Raw genomic sequence first — 14,695 nt, forward strand, 5'->3', positions numbered from 1 at the left:
ATAAGTATTGTACCATAATATGAAATGACTATCCATAATGCAATAAATATCAACATAAAAACATGATACAAAATGGATGTATCAACTCCCCCAAGCTTAGACCTCGCTTGTCCTCAAGCGAAAGCCGAAACTGATGATCATGACCACATGTTTAGAGATAGAGGTGTCGATAAAATAAAATACGAACATGAGGGCATCATGATCATCTTTAGAACAGCAATATATTGTCATATAACTTCTTATGCTAAAGTGATAATTCATTCACACGGTAAAGTATGAACCAAAAACTTTATTGAAAACTAACAAACTATGATCTCGGTCATTGATGCAATTGCAGTTTATAATAACATAGGAAAGAGTCAATGTAAGAGCTCTTACGTAGCAAGTCCACATACTCAACTATCTTTTAGTATTTCATAATTGCTAACATTCACGTGATACTGATGAGATCAAAGCTTCAATAAGACACATAGAAAGGTAGGGGCTTATAGTGGTGCCTCCCAACCGTTTACCTCATGGGTAATGTCAACAATAATAATTTATGATCACCTACATCCGCGTGGGTATAAATGTCTGGATCATCCCCAACATATAGTGCTTGCCAAAAAGAGAAAATATAAATGGAAGGGTGAAGATCACCTTGACTCTTGTATAAAGATAGAAAGTATAATAAAAGATAGGCCCTTCGCAGAGGGAAGCAGAGGTTATCATGCGCTTTTATGATTGGATGCATGAAGTCTTAATGCAATGGAACATCACTTTATATTGCCGCTTGTGATAGATAACTTTATTATGCAATCCGTCGCTTTTATTTCTTCCTCATCATAAGTTCGTATAAAGTTTATTTCCCTCACACTAAAAGATCATACATATTTAGAGAGCAATTTTATTGCTTGCACCGATGACAACTTACTTGAAGGATCTTACTCAATCCATAGGTAGATATAATGGACTCTCATGGCAAAACTGGGTTGATAGTTTCTGGATGCACAAATAGTATCTCTACTTGGTGCAAAAGATTTGGCTAGCAAGGGATAGAAAGCAAGCCCAACATGTTGGAGGATCCATGACAATATAACTTCTATTCGGATATAAAGGAACATAGCACATCATGTTGTCTTCCAAGTCCAATAACTTATTAGCATATAATATTTTAATGAGTGCTCATAATCATAAAAGATGTCCAACATAGTGTATGGGGCGCCGTCGTCCATGGCCCAAATGCGCTGCCCTGAGAAAACCCTCGAATGGGGGTAAAAAATACCCCCTCCGCTCACTTGGGTCCCGAGCAGCAGCGCACCCAATGTCCACTCCGGTGGCGCCACCAAACCCAGGACCATCAAGTCCGGATACGACGGCGGTGCAGGAGCGGCTGACACCTCATTCGCCTGACGTGGGGGCGTGGTGCAGAATGGCAAGGGCGCGCGAATAGCCGCCATCAGGTCAATGCATGAGTTCGCGAGGCCGGGCACCCACTGGTCTTGGATGATGTTCCTGCCGGCGATGATGGGGGTCAGGGGGCGGTGCAGCGGCGGGCGAGCAATCGAAGGAGAGGAGAGCAGGGGGCGGTGCAGCGGCGGGCGAGCAATCGAAGGAGAGGAGAGCAGGGGGCGGTGAGAAGAGTGAGAGGCAGTGATGTGAATGGAGGAGCGGGTGGTGACACGAGAGAGGGAGAGTTATGAGACGCCATGTCTGTCTCCCGCGCTCCCCGAGGCATGCACCGAATCGGCACGCGTGGCCGCGCCGAGCCTTGCTCTGGAAAAACTCCTGATTCGGCCGTTCCTGCAAGGCCTAGCTCGAGGGTGATTTAAGTTTCGCGCGGCCAGAGAAGCAGATGCAGCCCAGGCAACCAAAGTGGCCATTTTCTTTCCACGTGAGCCTAGTTAGGCCTAATGCAGGCTACCAAACACTTCCATGAAGAGCAGGCCGGTCGGCGGGGATCGGATTTGCATAGTTGTAGTTACTCTAAGTCTTATATTATGCTCTGAGTCCTTTATTATGTCTAAGTTCATTCCAAGATTTGCAACTTTTGCTTACTGAAAAGTGCATTTTGCACTTTTTTTTCAAGCACATGCACTTTTGAAAAAGCGCATAGTGAAGTTTGACGTTCTAAAAATATGTAAATTTCACTTTTCACTCAAAAAAGAAGTGCATCTTTTTCTTTCAGAATCTGACATATAAATAAGAAAGTTTCGGACGACTTATGTTAGCACAAATGCAAATCCATTTTACCACACTAGTAGAAAAAGGGCCATTTGTCCCGGTTCATAAGGGCACGAACCCCATTAGTACCCGTTCGTGGCACGAACCGGTACTAATGGGCATCGCACCCTTTAGTCCTAGTTCGTGGCACCAACCGGGACTAAAGGTCCCATTTGAACCGGGAGTAATGCATGTACGGTGCCCTAGCCGCTCGAACCGGGACTACTGCTCATATTAGTCCCGGTTCATAATGCAACCGGTACTAATGCTCTTTTCTGGCCGAACCAAAGCCCCTTTTTCTACTAGTGCTTGCCAATGGAGCCGTCGCTCCAGATCCGGGGTTCCCCACGCAGATGCAGGGCAACCGAGGCCCCGCCGCCACCATCCTTGACGCCCCGGGCTTGCCCGGCGGCTGCCTCAGGCGGCGGCGAGGAAGGGAACACAGGGAGGGGGTGAGGAGGAGGGGCGGCTAGGATTGGGAGGAGGAGCCGCTGGGGTTATGATGGCTAGTTGGCTACCATGGAATAGGAAACTATGGCCAAGCACAAGCAAAGGAATGGTTATAGGTTGAAGGTTACTTACTCGTAAGAATGATTGCTCTATCTTGCTTTGCTTGCTTCACAGCAGTCTAGAGACTCTTCCTCGAACCAAAGTCTTGTTTTCTACTAGTGCCACTGTTTGTTTACTGTAGTTACAGGGCCTATGCCATTGGTATTCTTTGGTATTCATGGGAATACCAAAGGTTTGCTGATCCATGGGAAACGTTACACATCACCCGGCGGACAATCACGTTTGCGTCCGCCCCCTCGGTTGCTTGCCACGCGTCCCCTGTGGACCGCACCAGCACATTCTTTGCAACAGACATGGCTCGTACCTTATCCTCATCTCCTTAATCTCCTTGAATCAGTGGTGCCAAGCGAGATGGTCGTCTACACTCTGCACCATGAGTGTGCCCTTGCTCGCCACCGCCACGTGTTGGCAGCCATCCTCACCGGCTAGGCAGGCCTTTGCCGTCGTCGCCGCGGCGGTGCGCTGTTGCAGCTAGGCCTCGCACCATCGTCGCCGTTGTCACCCCGCTTCCACCATGACGGTCGGCCGCGTGCGGTGCGCCACCTTGCCGGTGAGGTGAGCTTGTCGGCGCTCCTCTCTCACCACCATTCGACGGAAGCAACATGGTAGTTGTTTCTGCAACGCAACCGTTGTTTTAGGAATTGTTTCTGCAACGCGGTCGTTGTTTTAGGAATTGTTCCTCCAATCTTCAAATTTTTGCAACATGGTAGTTGTTTCTACAACGTAGCCGTTGTTTCAGGAATTGCTTCTCCAACGTGGCCGTTGTTTCAGGAATTGTTTCTGCAACACAGTCATTGTTTCAGGATTGTTTCTGCAATGCGGCCGTTGTTTGTGCAACTGGTTTGTTGTTTCAGGAATTAGTGTGTCGGGAAGGCAACGAGCCGCATGCGAGGTGTTAGATCGGACGGCTCGCGCGTGAAGATCCGACGGTTGTCAAGATGGTGGATGTTTACTAGACGTCTACCGGTAGAAGCGTAGCGCTCTTCTGTGTATATTGCTATTCCTCCGCATGCATAACCCAAAACTTCCACTTGTGTTTTCTGTTTCTGTTAAGCAATACTTCCATTTGCTTTCACAGCCAATGTTCTGGGCTGGACGGATCCGGCCTCCGGGGCTCGAGAGCTGAGATGCATGCATGCATGCATGCACGGACGAAAAGTGGAAGCAACCGGGGGGTGGCAGCACGGTTCGGTCCCAGGTCCCCAGCGCAGCACCGATCGCTTCGCGCACGCCGCACGCGTGAATGTACCACCACTGTGCCGGCCTAACCTTTCCGGTAAAGGGCGGCAACGGGGGAGCCCATTTCAAAGTCTTACTCGATTGACTCGTGGCATGGAAGTTAGGTACACTCCAAGTAGCAGTAGGAAGACTGATGAGCCGTGGGAATTGCAGCTGGGCCGAAAATATCAACCTCTCTCGTCAATCAATCCCGTCTTGACGTTTCCCCTTTTCCGAAAAGAAAAGAAACCCCGGGAGCTGCGCGAGATGCAACAATGTCCGTCAGAAAAAATGCACCTGCATTCACGCTGGTGCGCCAAGAGATTGGAAGGTAGCTAGCTGGATGGCCTGTTGGCTCTGTTTGTGTATGGAGCGGCAGTTGAGTTTATGGAGAAGAGAACAAATCGGCACTGCCACTGTGGCATCAGCAGGAGAGCAGAGCGCGCGCTCCGCGCTACGACGTACTCTACTCTACTGGCACCCTGGCTTGGCGTTGGCTAGGGACAAGCAGCGCACCGGACCCGATACACGGCGTCGCCCTGGCTCTCCCACCTGCCCTGGCGCCTAGCGGCTCGCCGCTACGTGCTCCGGTGGCCGATCCGTCGTTCTCGATCCCGAGAACCCCACTCCACTCGCCCCTGTTTCCCGTCGAGCACGTACGTGGAGCCCCGCGCGAACCCACGCAGGCCTCGCTTGCGCCCGGTTTTAATTCCCCGTACTGCCGCAACCGGTGTTACTGCAGGCACCAGGTGGCCGTGCCCCGCCCCGACGTGACCTCGCCCGGCCGCAAGAGCGCGCCGGTGACATGCGCCGATGCGCACGCGCACGCAGCACATCGCGTCCGATCGAGCCTTCCCGCGGCGGCCACATGGCGCCGACGCCGCCCCCGCCACCTGCTCCGCGGCACCCCACCGCCACGACACGCGCTCGCCCCTCTGACACCCTGCGCCCACCGCGGTCAACCCCACTCGGCAGCCGGAGCGAATGAGCGACGGCCGACGGTGGCAACTGTACTGGTAGCGAGTCGCGTGTTTATTACTTCGGCTGGCACGCACTCGCGCTACACATCCCACTCTTCTTCCACGGCGGCCACTAGCCACTTGACTTGCCCACCCCTCGGCCTCGCCGCGATGACCAGCCAGGCTCCCTGAAGCGCCGGCATTGCGCCACCCGAACATCCCCACCCCACCTCTCGGCTTCCCAGGTGCAATGGCGTCCTCCTCGTCCCATCGCAGGGCCGGCGCTCCGCTCCTCCTGCTGCTCTTCTGCTGCATTTCCACGGTGGTCACCGCGCAGTCCCAGTCGCAGCCGCAGACGACGCTGCAGTCCTCGCAGGCCAAGGCGCTCTACCGCGTGTGCCGCCTCCTGGGCTTCCCGCCGGCGCTGGCCGCGCTCGTCAAGTCCCCCGACCCCTGCGCGCTGCGGCCCACGCCGTCGCTCGCCGTGGCCTGCTCGGCCGGCCAGGTCACGGCGCTCTCCGTGCGCGGCGACCGCCGGCCCGACCCGGCGTGGCGCACCGCGCTGCCGTCCAACTTCTCCGCCGACGCGCTCTTCACCACGCTCACCCGCCTCCCGGCGCTCTCCAACCTCTCGCTCGTCGCGCTCGGCCTCTGGGGCCCGCTCCCGGGCGCCAAGCTGCTCCGCCTCGGCGCGCTGCAGGCGCTCGACCTCAGCGCCAACTACCTATACGGCGGCGTGCCCGAGCAGGTGGCGCGCATGTACTCGCTGCAGAGCCTCGTGCTGTCCGGGAACTGGCTCAACGGCACCGTGCCGTCCCTCTCCGGGCTCGCCTTCCTCCACGAGCTCGACCTGGGCCGGAACAGGCTCGACGGCGCGTTCCCGGAGGTGGGGAAGGCGGTAGCGAGCCTCGTCCTCGCCGACAACAACTTCACCGGGAAGATCCCGGCGGAGGTGGCCTCTCTCGGCCAGCTCCGGTTCCTGGACGTGTCACGGAACCGGCTGGAGGGGTGGATCCCCTCCGCCATCTTCGCGCTCCCCGCGCTGCGGCACATCAACCTGTCGCACAACAAGCTCTCCGGGCAGCTTCCGGCGAGCACGGCGTGCGCGGACGCGCTGGAGTTCGTCGACGTCTCCGCCAACCGGCTCATCGGCGCGCGCCCGGCGTGCATGCGGTCCAACTCGTCGGCGCGCACGGTGCTCGACGCGGGCAATTGCTTCCGCGACGCGAAGCTGCAGCGGCCGAGCACCTACTGCAGCCCGGGGGCGCTCGCCGCCCTGCTGCCGCCGCCGCAGGGGAGCGGCGCCGAGCAGGGTGGGGGCAAAGGCGGCGGGGTGGGGATGGTTCTTGGCATTGTGGGCGGCGTCGTGGCAGGCGCGTTGCTTATCGCGGTGGTGATGGTGGTGGTGCTGAGGAGGGTGAGGAAGCAGCACCCCGGGGTGATGGCCTCGCCCAAGTCGCCGTTGATAACGCCGGCGAAGAAGGGGGGCGGTGCAGCGAAGGTGGCCCAGAAGATTGCCACCCCTGCCGATAAGAGTAAGATAATAAACAAATTCACCCTGCATTTGCTTTGATTGCTTGATTTCATTTGTTACTGTCCGCTTCAGTTAATCTGTACCATGTTGTTATTACTCTTTACCAGTTTCATTTAAGAGGGGACACAAGATCATGGGCATTGTAGAAATGAATGAGTAATCTATGGTTTGTGGTTCAAAAGAGAACTGAAGGAGTAGTTTGAACTTTGAAGATCACCGGTTGCTTTAAGTTCCTCTTGCGTATTTTATTTTTGAATCAAGCCTAGTGACTCACTTAAGTCAAAGTATTATGGATCTTACTTAGACCCTGAGTTTTTAGAACATGGGAGGGACCCTTATTCCTTGCTCCACAGAAGACTTTGATAAAACAAAGCTGCAAAGTCAGACAACCGAAAAGGGAAAGGAAAACAATGAGCAACGACATAGTATTAGTGATCAGCCAACATTTTGCAGGATAACATGCCTTGCCTAACATGAACTACATTTTCACAGGGCACGCATCGCAAGCCGCGATGGTGAATACGCTGGAAGTACCGGCGTATCGCGTATATACCGCGGAGGAGCTCCAAGAAGCCACGGACAACTTTGCATCCTCCAACTTGATCAAGAAGAGCCCCCTTGCACAGGTATGCCATGCATCAATGCAGCCCTTTTCAGCCATAATGGTTGAGCTTTTGTTACTTCAGTCCTGCAATTCAGAGGTTCAACATATACTGCAGATGGCCTGATCATAGCCATGCACATATTTTGTTGTTGAAATATTGCATGTTAAACATGCATGTTCAGCTCTGCTAGGTGTTCAGATGGGATCTTGTCAAATGGTCCACTCAAGCATCTCCATTCATAGTAGAGTACAATAGTGGTCTGCCAATTATTGTCCCTATGTAATTATTATTATGGTAACCGCATTTGGTTCACGTCTTATACACCTGATAAACAAAGAAAAAAATTATCTGTATTATTGGGGCTTGACAGCCTGGCAAAATGTACCCTGCAAAAAAAAACTGGCAAAATGTGGACTTCCATACCCCTAATTACTTCACACATGGAGAAATTGCTTTCATTTTTCACTAACAGTGATGGTACATGATTAGATTATTCAAATCTCAATTGCTTTCATACCCCTTATTATTGCACATATTCGGAGTACACACGGGCGCGTTAGGCAGAACAACACACTAGGTGAGGATGGTAGCGGCTCCAATTTTTTCCTACCATGTGCACGAAGTCGAAATACACACTCGTATTTGTACACATGGTAGGAAAAAATTAAGATTTGTGCGCATGGTAGTGTGAGTGTCATCTGTGTGGGTTCTGCTCATCTACCATGTACTATACTTCAGAAAAAGGATAATTCAAATCCTAGCAATTTGAGTCTTTATAATTATGACTAACAAAATTGTTCCCTTGATATTTAGTGGACTCTTTTGGTCTACAATTGAATTGAGACACAAACAACAGTTCATTTTATTATGTATTTATATTATACTACATTGCATCAGTTTATCGTGCATCGTCAGTCTTTTTTTAATCAGGTGGAGTTGAACTCTGTTTTCATCAATTCACCAGCTCTCTCTCTAGCAATTGTGAACCATGGTTCTGTTTTCAGTATAGTTTTCTTCCAGAAAGTTTGTCAAGACTAATTTTATCATTTGTTTCTGCCCCATTCTCCTTCCCACTTACAGCATTACAACGGCCAGCTTCAAGATGGCACAAGAGTTTTGGTGAAATGTCTCAGACTAAAGCCAAAGTATTCTGCTCAGAGCCTGTCCCATTACATGGAGATAATTTCTAAGTTCCGCCACCGCCACTTGGTTAGCATCATTGGCCATTGCATTGTCAATGACCAGGAAAATCCTACTGTTGCTAGCTCGGTATACCTCGTTTCTGAATGCGTAACAAATGGATCTCTAAGAAGCCACCTTACCGGTAAGTATAGCTGGAGGCATCACATGTACCATTACCACCTATAACCAAATAGTTGCAGGTATCTGACTTAACCCTTTGATTTGCTTCACAGAGTGGAGGAAGCGCGAAATGCTGAAATGGCCGCAGCGGGTTACTGCTGCCATTGGTATCGCGAGAGGGATCCAGTTCTTGCACAATGTGACTGCCCCAGAAATTGTACAGAATGATCTCAACATTGAAACTATTCTGCTGGACAAGACCCTCACGTCGAAAATTAGTGACTTCAGTCTCCCCATGATATCAACCAGCAAGAATGGCAAGGTACTTCCAGAATATTGGTCAAGTTTTTATTTATTTAGATTATTGGTGAAGTCCCTCACTTGCCTAACGGACAGATATGTTGTAACCGTTCTTATCTTGCAGCTATTCTCTGAAAACCCTTTCGCTGTCGACGGGGAAAACGACCATGGCAGGTACAGTGTTCTTGCAGAAAGAAAGTGACATCCGCACTTAATAAACTGGAACTAGGGCAGAGCTACTAGTTATCTGAACAGAGAACAGACATGAACCTAATGATTAGTTGTTGGAACTCAAAGGATACGAACCTAACCTATAAGACTGAATGCGGATTTGATTAGGCCGCTCAACCTGTGACCTAAAATGATTATGGTTCTGTCTGCCTGCAGCGCTCAACCTGCAGAACATGGGGACAGGGATGACATATACCAGTTCGGCCAAATCCTTCTCGAGGTGATCACAGGCAAACCAACGGCGTCGCAAAGCGAGCTGGAATCCCTCAGAGCTCAGGTGACTCTCAGTTCTCAAGCTTCATGTTCACATCACACTGAAAGATACTATCACCAAAAGCTTAGAGCTTCATACTTCTGAAGAAATTGTTACATAATGATTCTGAATTTGCGTCCCGTTTTGTCAATCCGTGTAGCTGAGCGAGGCCCTGGCCGAAGACCCGGACATGCTGAAAGACATGGCCGACCCGACGATCCGCGGCACGTTCGCGGTGGACTCCCTGAGCAAGGTGACTGAGGTGGCCCTCAACTGCACGGCCCGTGACCCGAGCGAGCGGCCTTCCGTCGACGACGTGCTCTGGAACCTGCAGTACTCCATGCAGGTGCAGGACGGGTGGGCGAGCAGCGAGAGCTTGAGCTTGAGCGTCAAATCACAGGCGCAGTGAGTGCAATGCAGTGCTCTTTTGTAGCGGCGCACCTTTGTAGCCTGGCCTTTTGCTGTGGAAGGGAGAAGCAAATGTTACTTGTCCCCCGTATATAGAAGTGTGTTACTGTGTTACTGTTGTTGTTGTTGTTGCCGTAAACTTCATCACTATTAAGTTGAAATCATTAGATCACTAGCTTTTTTATGTTTTTGTTTTTTAAAAGATCACTAGCTTATTTGTTGTTGTTTGTTGTATAAACACCAGGACTATCATGTTGAAACCATTAGATCACTAGCTTGTGCTGCCATTTGTCTATCTACCGATCATCTATATTATTGTACATTATTAAGCCTAAACGATTAAAAGTGCAGCTGTATTATTTAGTGTATATTATTAGCTATTTATAAGCTTTCGTGTTTCGATTACCGTGGGATCATTCCCCCTTAATTCATATGTGAGGCGGATATAAGGAGGCTTGGACTCGTCCGCCAAGTCAAAATGACGGGAAGGGCCCTTGCCAAAGCCAAAGCCCATCGGTCCGCCGGGTGCCTCCTCCAGGTCGATGAGAAAGCATTCATGGAGTGAAATCCATAAAACCACCACAAAAGCAGTGTCATTAGTGAAAAATCACCACTTTACAAACCATGGCAAAATTCACCGCGCCAAAACAAATTGAAAGTGGCAAAAAAACGATGAACAATTTTTAGATCTCCTTGTGACGTGGCTAACCGTTCGCGGGGTGACGGCACGCGTAACGGCCGCTAACGACTAGTCTGGCCGGCTCGGTCAGAACAACAGCCAACCCAGCTCATTCACTCAGGTCAACTCCACCGCGCGACCCTATCCTGTTCGTCCCCGTCCGTTTGGGGTAAAACGGACAAACGAGACGGCCCAGCGCGCGGGTGCAAACGGACTTTTGTCCGCTTTGTGTCCGCTTTCGACCCATCCCCGGCCCAAGTTTGCGCCGGTTTTGGGGTGAAACGGACAGCATGCGGACGGGCGGGGCGCGCGCGCTTGTCCTCCCCTGGCCGCCTATCGGTGGGAGAAACCAACCCCCCCCCCACGCCCATTTGGCGCCATTTCCCCCAACCCCTCCCACGTCCCTCCCGCCGGCCCCTCTCTCCCCCGTCCATGGCCGATGCCCCGCCGAGTTCCGGCGGCCTGGCCGTCGACCCGCCCGCAAAGGTGAAGAAGAAGGCGCCAAGGAAGCCACGGTCGGAGTGCACGCCGGAGGAGATCGCCAAGTTGGACGCGGAATCGGCGAAGAGGAGGGAACGGAGAGCGGTCGTCAAGGTCAATGCCACCGTGGCCAAGTTCGCCGCCCAGCGCGATGAGCTGGAGGCCGCGCGGCGCAAGGCCGCGGCCGACGAGAAGGAGGACCTCGTCAACAAAGCGCACGCCATCCTCATGCTTGGCATGGGCCGTCCGGCCGGGTTCCCTGCAGCGGCCGTCGGCCCGGCGAGCATAGGCTCGTCGGTCGCCCGGCCTACGCACTGCCAGTCACCGACCTCGCGCACCGCGCCCATGTCGCCCGGCTTTCCTCCGCCAAGGCACGACGGCCAGACCCGTTTCTCGGGGTCGTCAGACGTGGGCTTGTTCGCGTCGTCGACACCGCGCCCCGTGGTCGTCATCGACCTCAACGTCACGCCTGGGTCCAGCAGCGGCGGCCGGCCGGCCGCCGAGATGCAAAGAAAGTAGGCACGGGCACCGTTCACGGCCACCATGCCGGGCCCCCGCGTCTTGTTTGACGGAATGCCAACCCCAACGCCAACGGTCGACGACCCCTTCTACAACCAGTACATGGAGGACGTGATCTTCGAGGGTGGGCATGGCCGTGCCTACGACCCCGAGGAGACCCAAAGTCAGGATGGTCGTGCCCAGTATGTGCCCGATGAAGAGGCCGACGACCGTGCTGACTACGACCATGGTGACTCGTGGCATGAAGATGATGACATCTATGTCGAAGGTGATGGTGATGAAGAAGAAGGCAATGACGTTGATATTAGTGGCGAGCCATTGTTCATCGACGAGCTCACCCAAAGAGCGGAAGCACAAAAGAAGAGGAAGAGCATTCGCACGGGTTCATACACACAAGATAAAGACAAGTTGATTTGCCAAGCTTGGATGGAGATTAGCCAAGATCCGAGGACCGACGTGCAACAAAAGGGCATTGTTTTTTGGACGAGAGTCCACAAAACATTCAATGAAAGAAAGATGTTCGAGCCCTACCAAATTACAAGCAACCGTGGCATCGGCTCGATTCAAAAGAGATGGTTGTTCATCCAATAAGAGTGCAACAAGTATCAAGCCGCATTTGAGAGCGTTCAAGCACGACCCGTGAGTGGTCTCGGCGTTGGGGACACGGTATGCTCTCCTCTTCCTAGCCCTTTCCTTACTACGGCCATGAGACTTCGGCCTTGTATATGTTTGCATGTTCACTTCTTTTTGATCATGTGTTGTAGGTATTTCAATCTTTGAAGGCATTCAAGGCCCGGCACAATGACAAGCCATTCACTCTTACGCATTGTTGGACGCTCATCAACAATTGCCCTAAGTTCAAGGGCCAATACCGTGAACTACAAAGGAAGAGAGGACTAAAGACGGCCAAGTTCGCCGGAGGTGGAGATGGCGAGGCATTGAAGAGGCCGAGGGGCAAGACCAACTCCAAGGTTGATGACATACGTGATGCCTCATCCATGGCATTGCATGACACTTTGCATGGCATGATGTCTCAAAAGGATGTGAGGAACAAGAAGAAGCGGCAAAGCAAGGACGAGCAAATGAAGCAATACCTAGACCTTCAAAGAAAGAAGCTTGAGATGGAGGAGGCGACCAAGAAGAGGAAGATCTACATGGAGGAGGCGGCCCGGCAAAGGCAGCTCGACATGGAAGAGGCCGCCCGGCAAAGGCATCTCGACATCGAGGCCGACAACGTCAAGGCCAGGCAGAGGCAGCTCGACATCGAGGCCACCAATGCCGCCACCAAAGTGAAGGAGGTGGCCCTTGCGATCATGAGCGTGGACTTGTCGAAAATGAGCGACAAGATGAGGGCCTGGTTCGAGGCCAGGCAAAAGGAGATGCTCGACGCCGAAGGCCTGAACTAGGTCGTCCGATCGGCGTGGCCGTTCTTTTTGGAGGCTGGCATGGGTGTCGCTCGCCCGCTGGGCCGCTGACAGTGTGTCGGCGAGAAAACATTCATTTTGGAGGCCGACTGTGTTGCCGGCCGCTGGCTGTGTTGCCGGCGAGGACAACTATTCATTTTGGAGGCTGACTGTGTTGCCGGCCGCTGGCGATGGACGTGTAGGCCACTGACTTTGTTGTCGGCGTGATGAACTGGGCCGTGAACTAGGGCTTGACATTTGAAACGTTGCTCTTTTTTTAAATAGATGCGGACAGGACGGGGCAAACGGATGCGGCCGCGCGCTGGGCGCACGGCCACCGCATCTCAGGACAAGCCCGGACACGACCCCAAATCTCTACTCAAACGGACAGAATTCGGAAAAAACGGACGTCCGTTTGAGGTCGCGCGGTGAAGTTGGCCTCACACTCCTCTCTCGCTGGTCCTTCACTCTCGCGCCCTCTCACCTCTGCGCCGCCGCCAACGCCGCTTACCCTCGCCGTCGACACACAATACCTTCTTGAAAAGACAAGGACGAGATAGCGAGAGAATCTTGTAGGTGCTGACTAGTTAGTAGTTAACTGAATTTACTTTTTTTACTAAATCTTCTAGGTGTTTAGCAGTTAACTAGTTAACTAACTTTCACTTTTAACCGAAGCTTGTAGTGCTGACTAGCTAACTCGTTAACTAAATTTTGGTTTTAACGGAATCTTGTAGGTGTTCAGTGACTTTTGGTTTTAACTGAATCTTGCAGGTGTTCACTAGCTAACTAGTTAACTGACTTTTTGGTTTTAACTGAATCTTGCAGAACCCCACAAAAAAAAAACTGAATCTTGCAGGTGTTCACTAGCTAACTAGTTAACTGACTTTTGGTTTTAACCAAATCTTGTAGGTGTTCACTAGTTAACTCACTTTTGTTTTTTATCAAAACTTGTAGGTGTTCACTATTCAACTAGTAAATTGACCTTTTGTTTTAACTGAACCTTATAGGTGTTCACTAGTTAGCTATTTAACTGATTTTTTTAGTCAAATCTTGTAGGTGTTCACTAGTTAACTAGTTAATCAAACTTTTGTTTTAATTGAGTTTAGTTTAACTAGTGAACTGAATTTATGTGCTTGACAAAATTTTGAACATGTTTCATGAGCAAAACTATGAAAGGGTGATGGATAGACAGACTTATGACAAAGAGATTGCCAAGCATAAGAAGCAGAATGATGTGAGCTCGAGCTCATAAGAAGCAGATTGACATGTTTCATGGGCAATTGCCGGTGCATAGAGTTTGTGAGCTCGAGCTCACGTGCACCCTTTGCTACATTAAATTTCAAAATACATAAAGAAAATTTAAAAATGATTTGTTCGTTCATTCACTTCGATCCGTAAGTAGTTCATATTAAAATATTCAAAACATTTTGTATTTGTAAATGAAGGGAGTACTTGAGTTCGACATCGTTTGTGCTCAGATTCTTTTGCATGGTTCATAGAAAACATATGCATGCATGGTTTAGATTCAACTATACTCCTTGTGTGCTTCAGTTTGGGTAGTTCTGTAAAGCACGAGATACATTCCTTCACTCACCATGTGCCTTGGTTGATGAGATTTCAGATTTGAACTCTATAAACCGGAAAGGAGGGGTATGTCCTCTTGCTGCGAAGTAAGCATAGTTTAGATGGTTAGATTCTTTGTTGCGCATGCATATTTTCAGGATTTTTTTTCAGATTCTATGGCACTACTCTTTTTGTGGTGTACGGTGTGCCCGTCGATTATGAGGCGCTCTTTTACAAAAAAGGACTATACGCATCATCTTCCTTGTTAGACCAACTAAAACATGTAAGAACATGGTGATAAATTAACTTCTTCAGACTGACAGTTAGAACTGCGTTTACCTTCTTTTCCAGCTAGGAACGCGCTTACTTGGACAGATAGATATCCCCTTCATTTATTTATTCGGGATTAGCACATCACCAACACTAGTAGCTATTCAAATCCAGACCTAGAAATTAGGAAAGTGGACGA

General features: G+C 51.0%; 1 protein-coding gene across 1 annotated transcript; it reads left to right on the top strand.

Annotated features, from left to right (window-relative positions):
* Positions 1 to 5,060: 5,060 nt before the first annotated feature.
* LOC125520195 (probable LRR receptor-like serine/threonine-protein kinase At1g14390) lies at positions 5,061 to 9,869 on the top strand. Its single transcript, XM_048685035.1, has 7 exons — positions 5,061 to 6,484; positions 6,976 to 7,109; positions 8,169 to 8,412; positions 8,504 to 8,712; positions 8,815 to 8,864; positions 9,078 to 9,198; positions 9,335 to 9,869. Exons 1-7 carry the CDS (start codon positions 5,200 to 5,202, stop codon positions 9,581 to 9,583), a joined length of 2,292 nt encoding a protein of 763 aa, XP_048540992.1. The 5' UTR covers positions 5,061 to 5,199; the 3' UTR covers positions 9,584 to 9,869.
* Positions 9,870 to 14,695: the final 4,826 nt, after the last annotated feature.

The sequence above is a fragment of the Triticum urartu genome, chromosome 7, assembly GCF_003073215.2.
Source record: "Triticum urartu cultivar G1812 chromosome 7, Tu2.1, whole genome shotgun sequence".
NCBI lineage: Eukaryota > Viridiplantae > Streptophyta > Magnoliopsida > Poales > Poaceae > Triticum > Triticum urartu.

Bases quoted from the DNA above. Each gene is read 5' to 3' on its own strand.
- LOC125520195 (XM_048685035.1), top strand. From the start codon at position 5,200: ATGGCGTCCTCCTCGTCCCATCGCAGGGCCGGCGCTCCGCTCCTCCTG. The intron at 6,485-6,975 runs GTAAGATAATAA...ACATTTTCACAG, and splicing joins TGCCACCCCTGCCGATAAGA to GGCACGCATCGCAAGCCGCG. The intron at 8,713-8,814 runs GTACTTCCAGAA...CTTATCTTGCAG, and splicing joins CAACCAGCAAGAATGGCAAG to CTATTCTCTGAAAACCCTTT.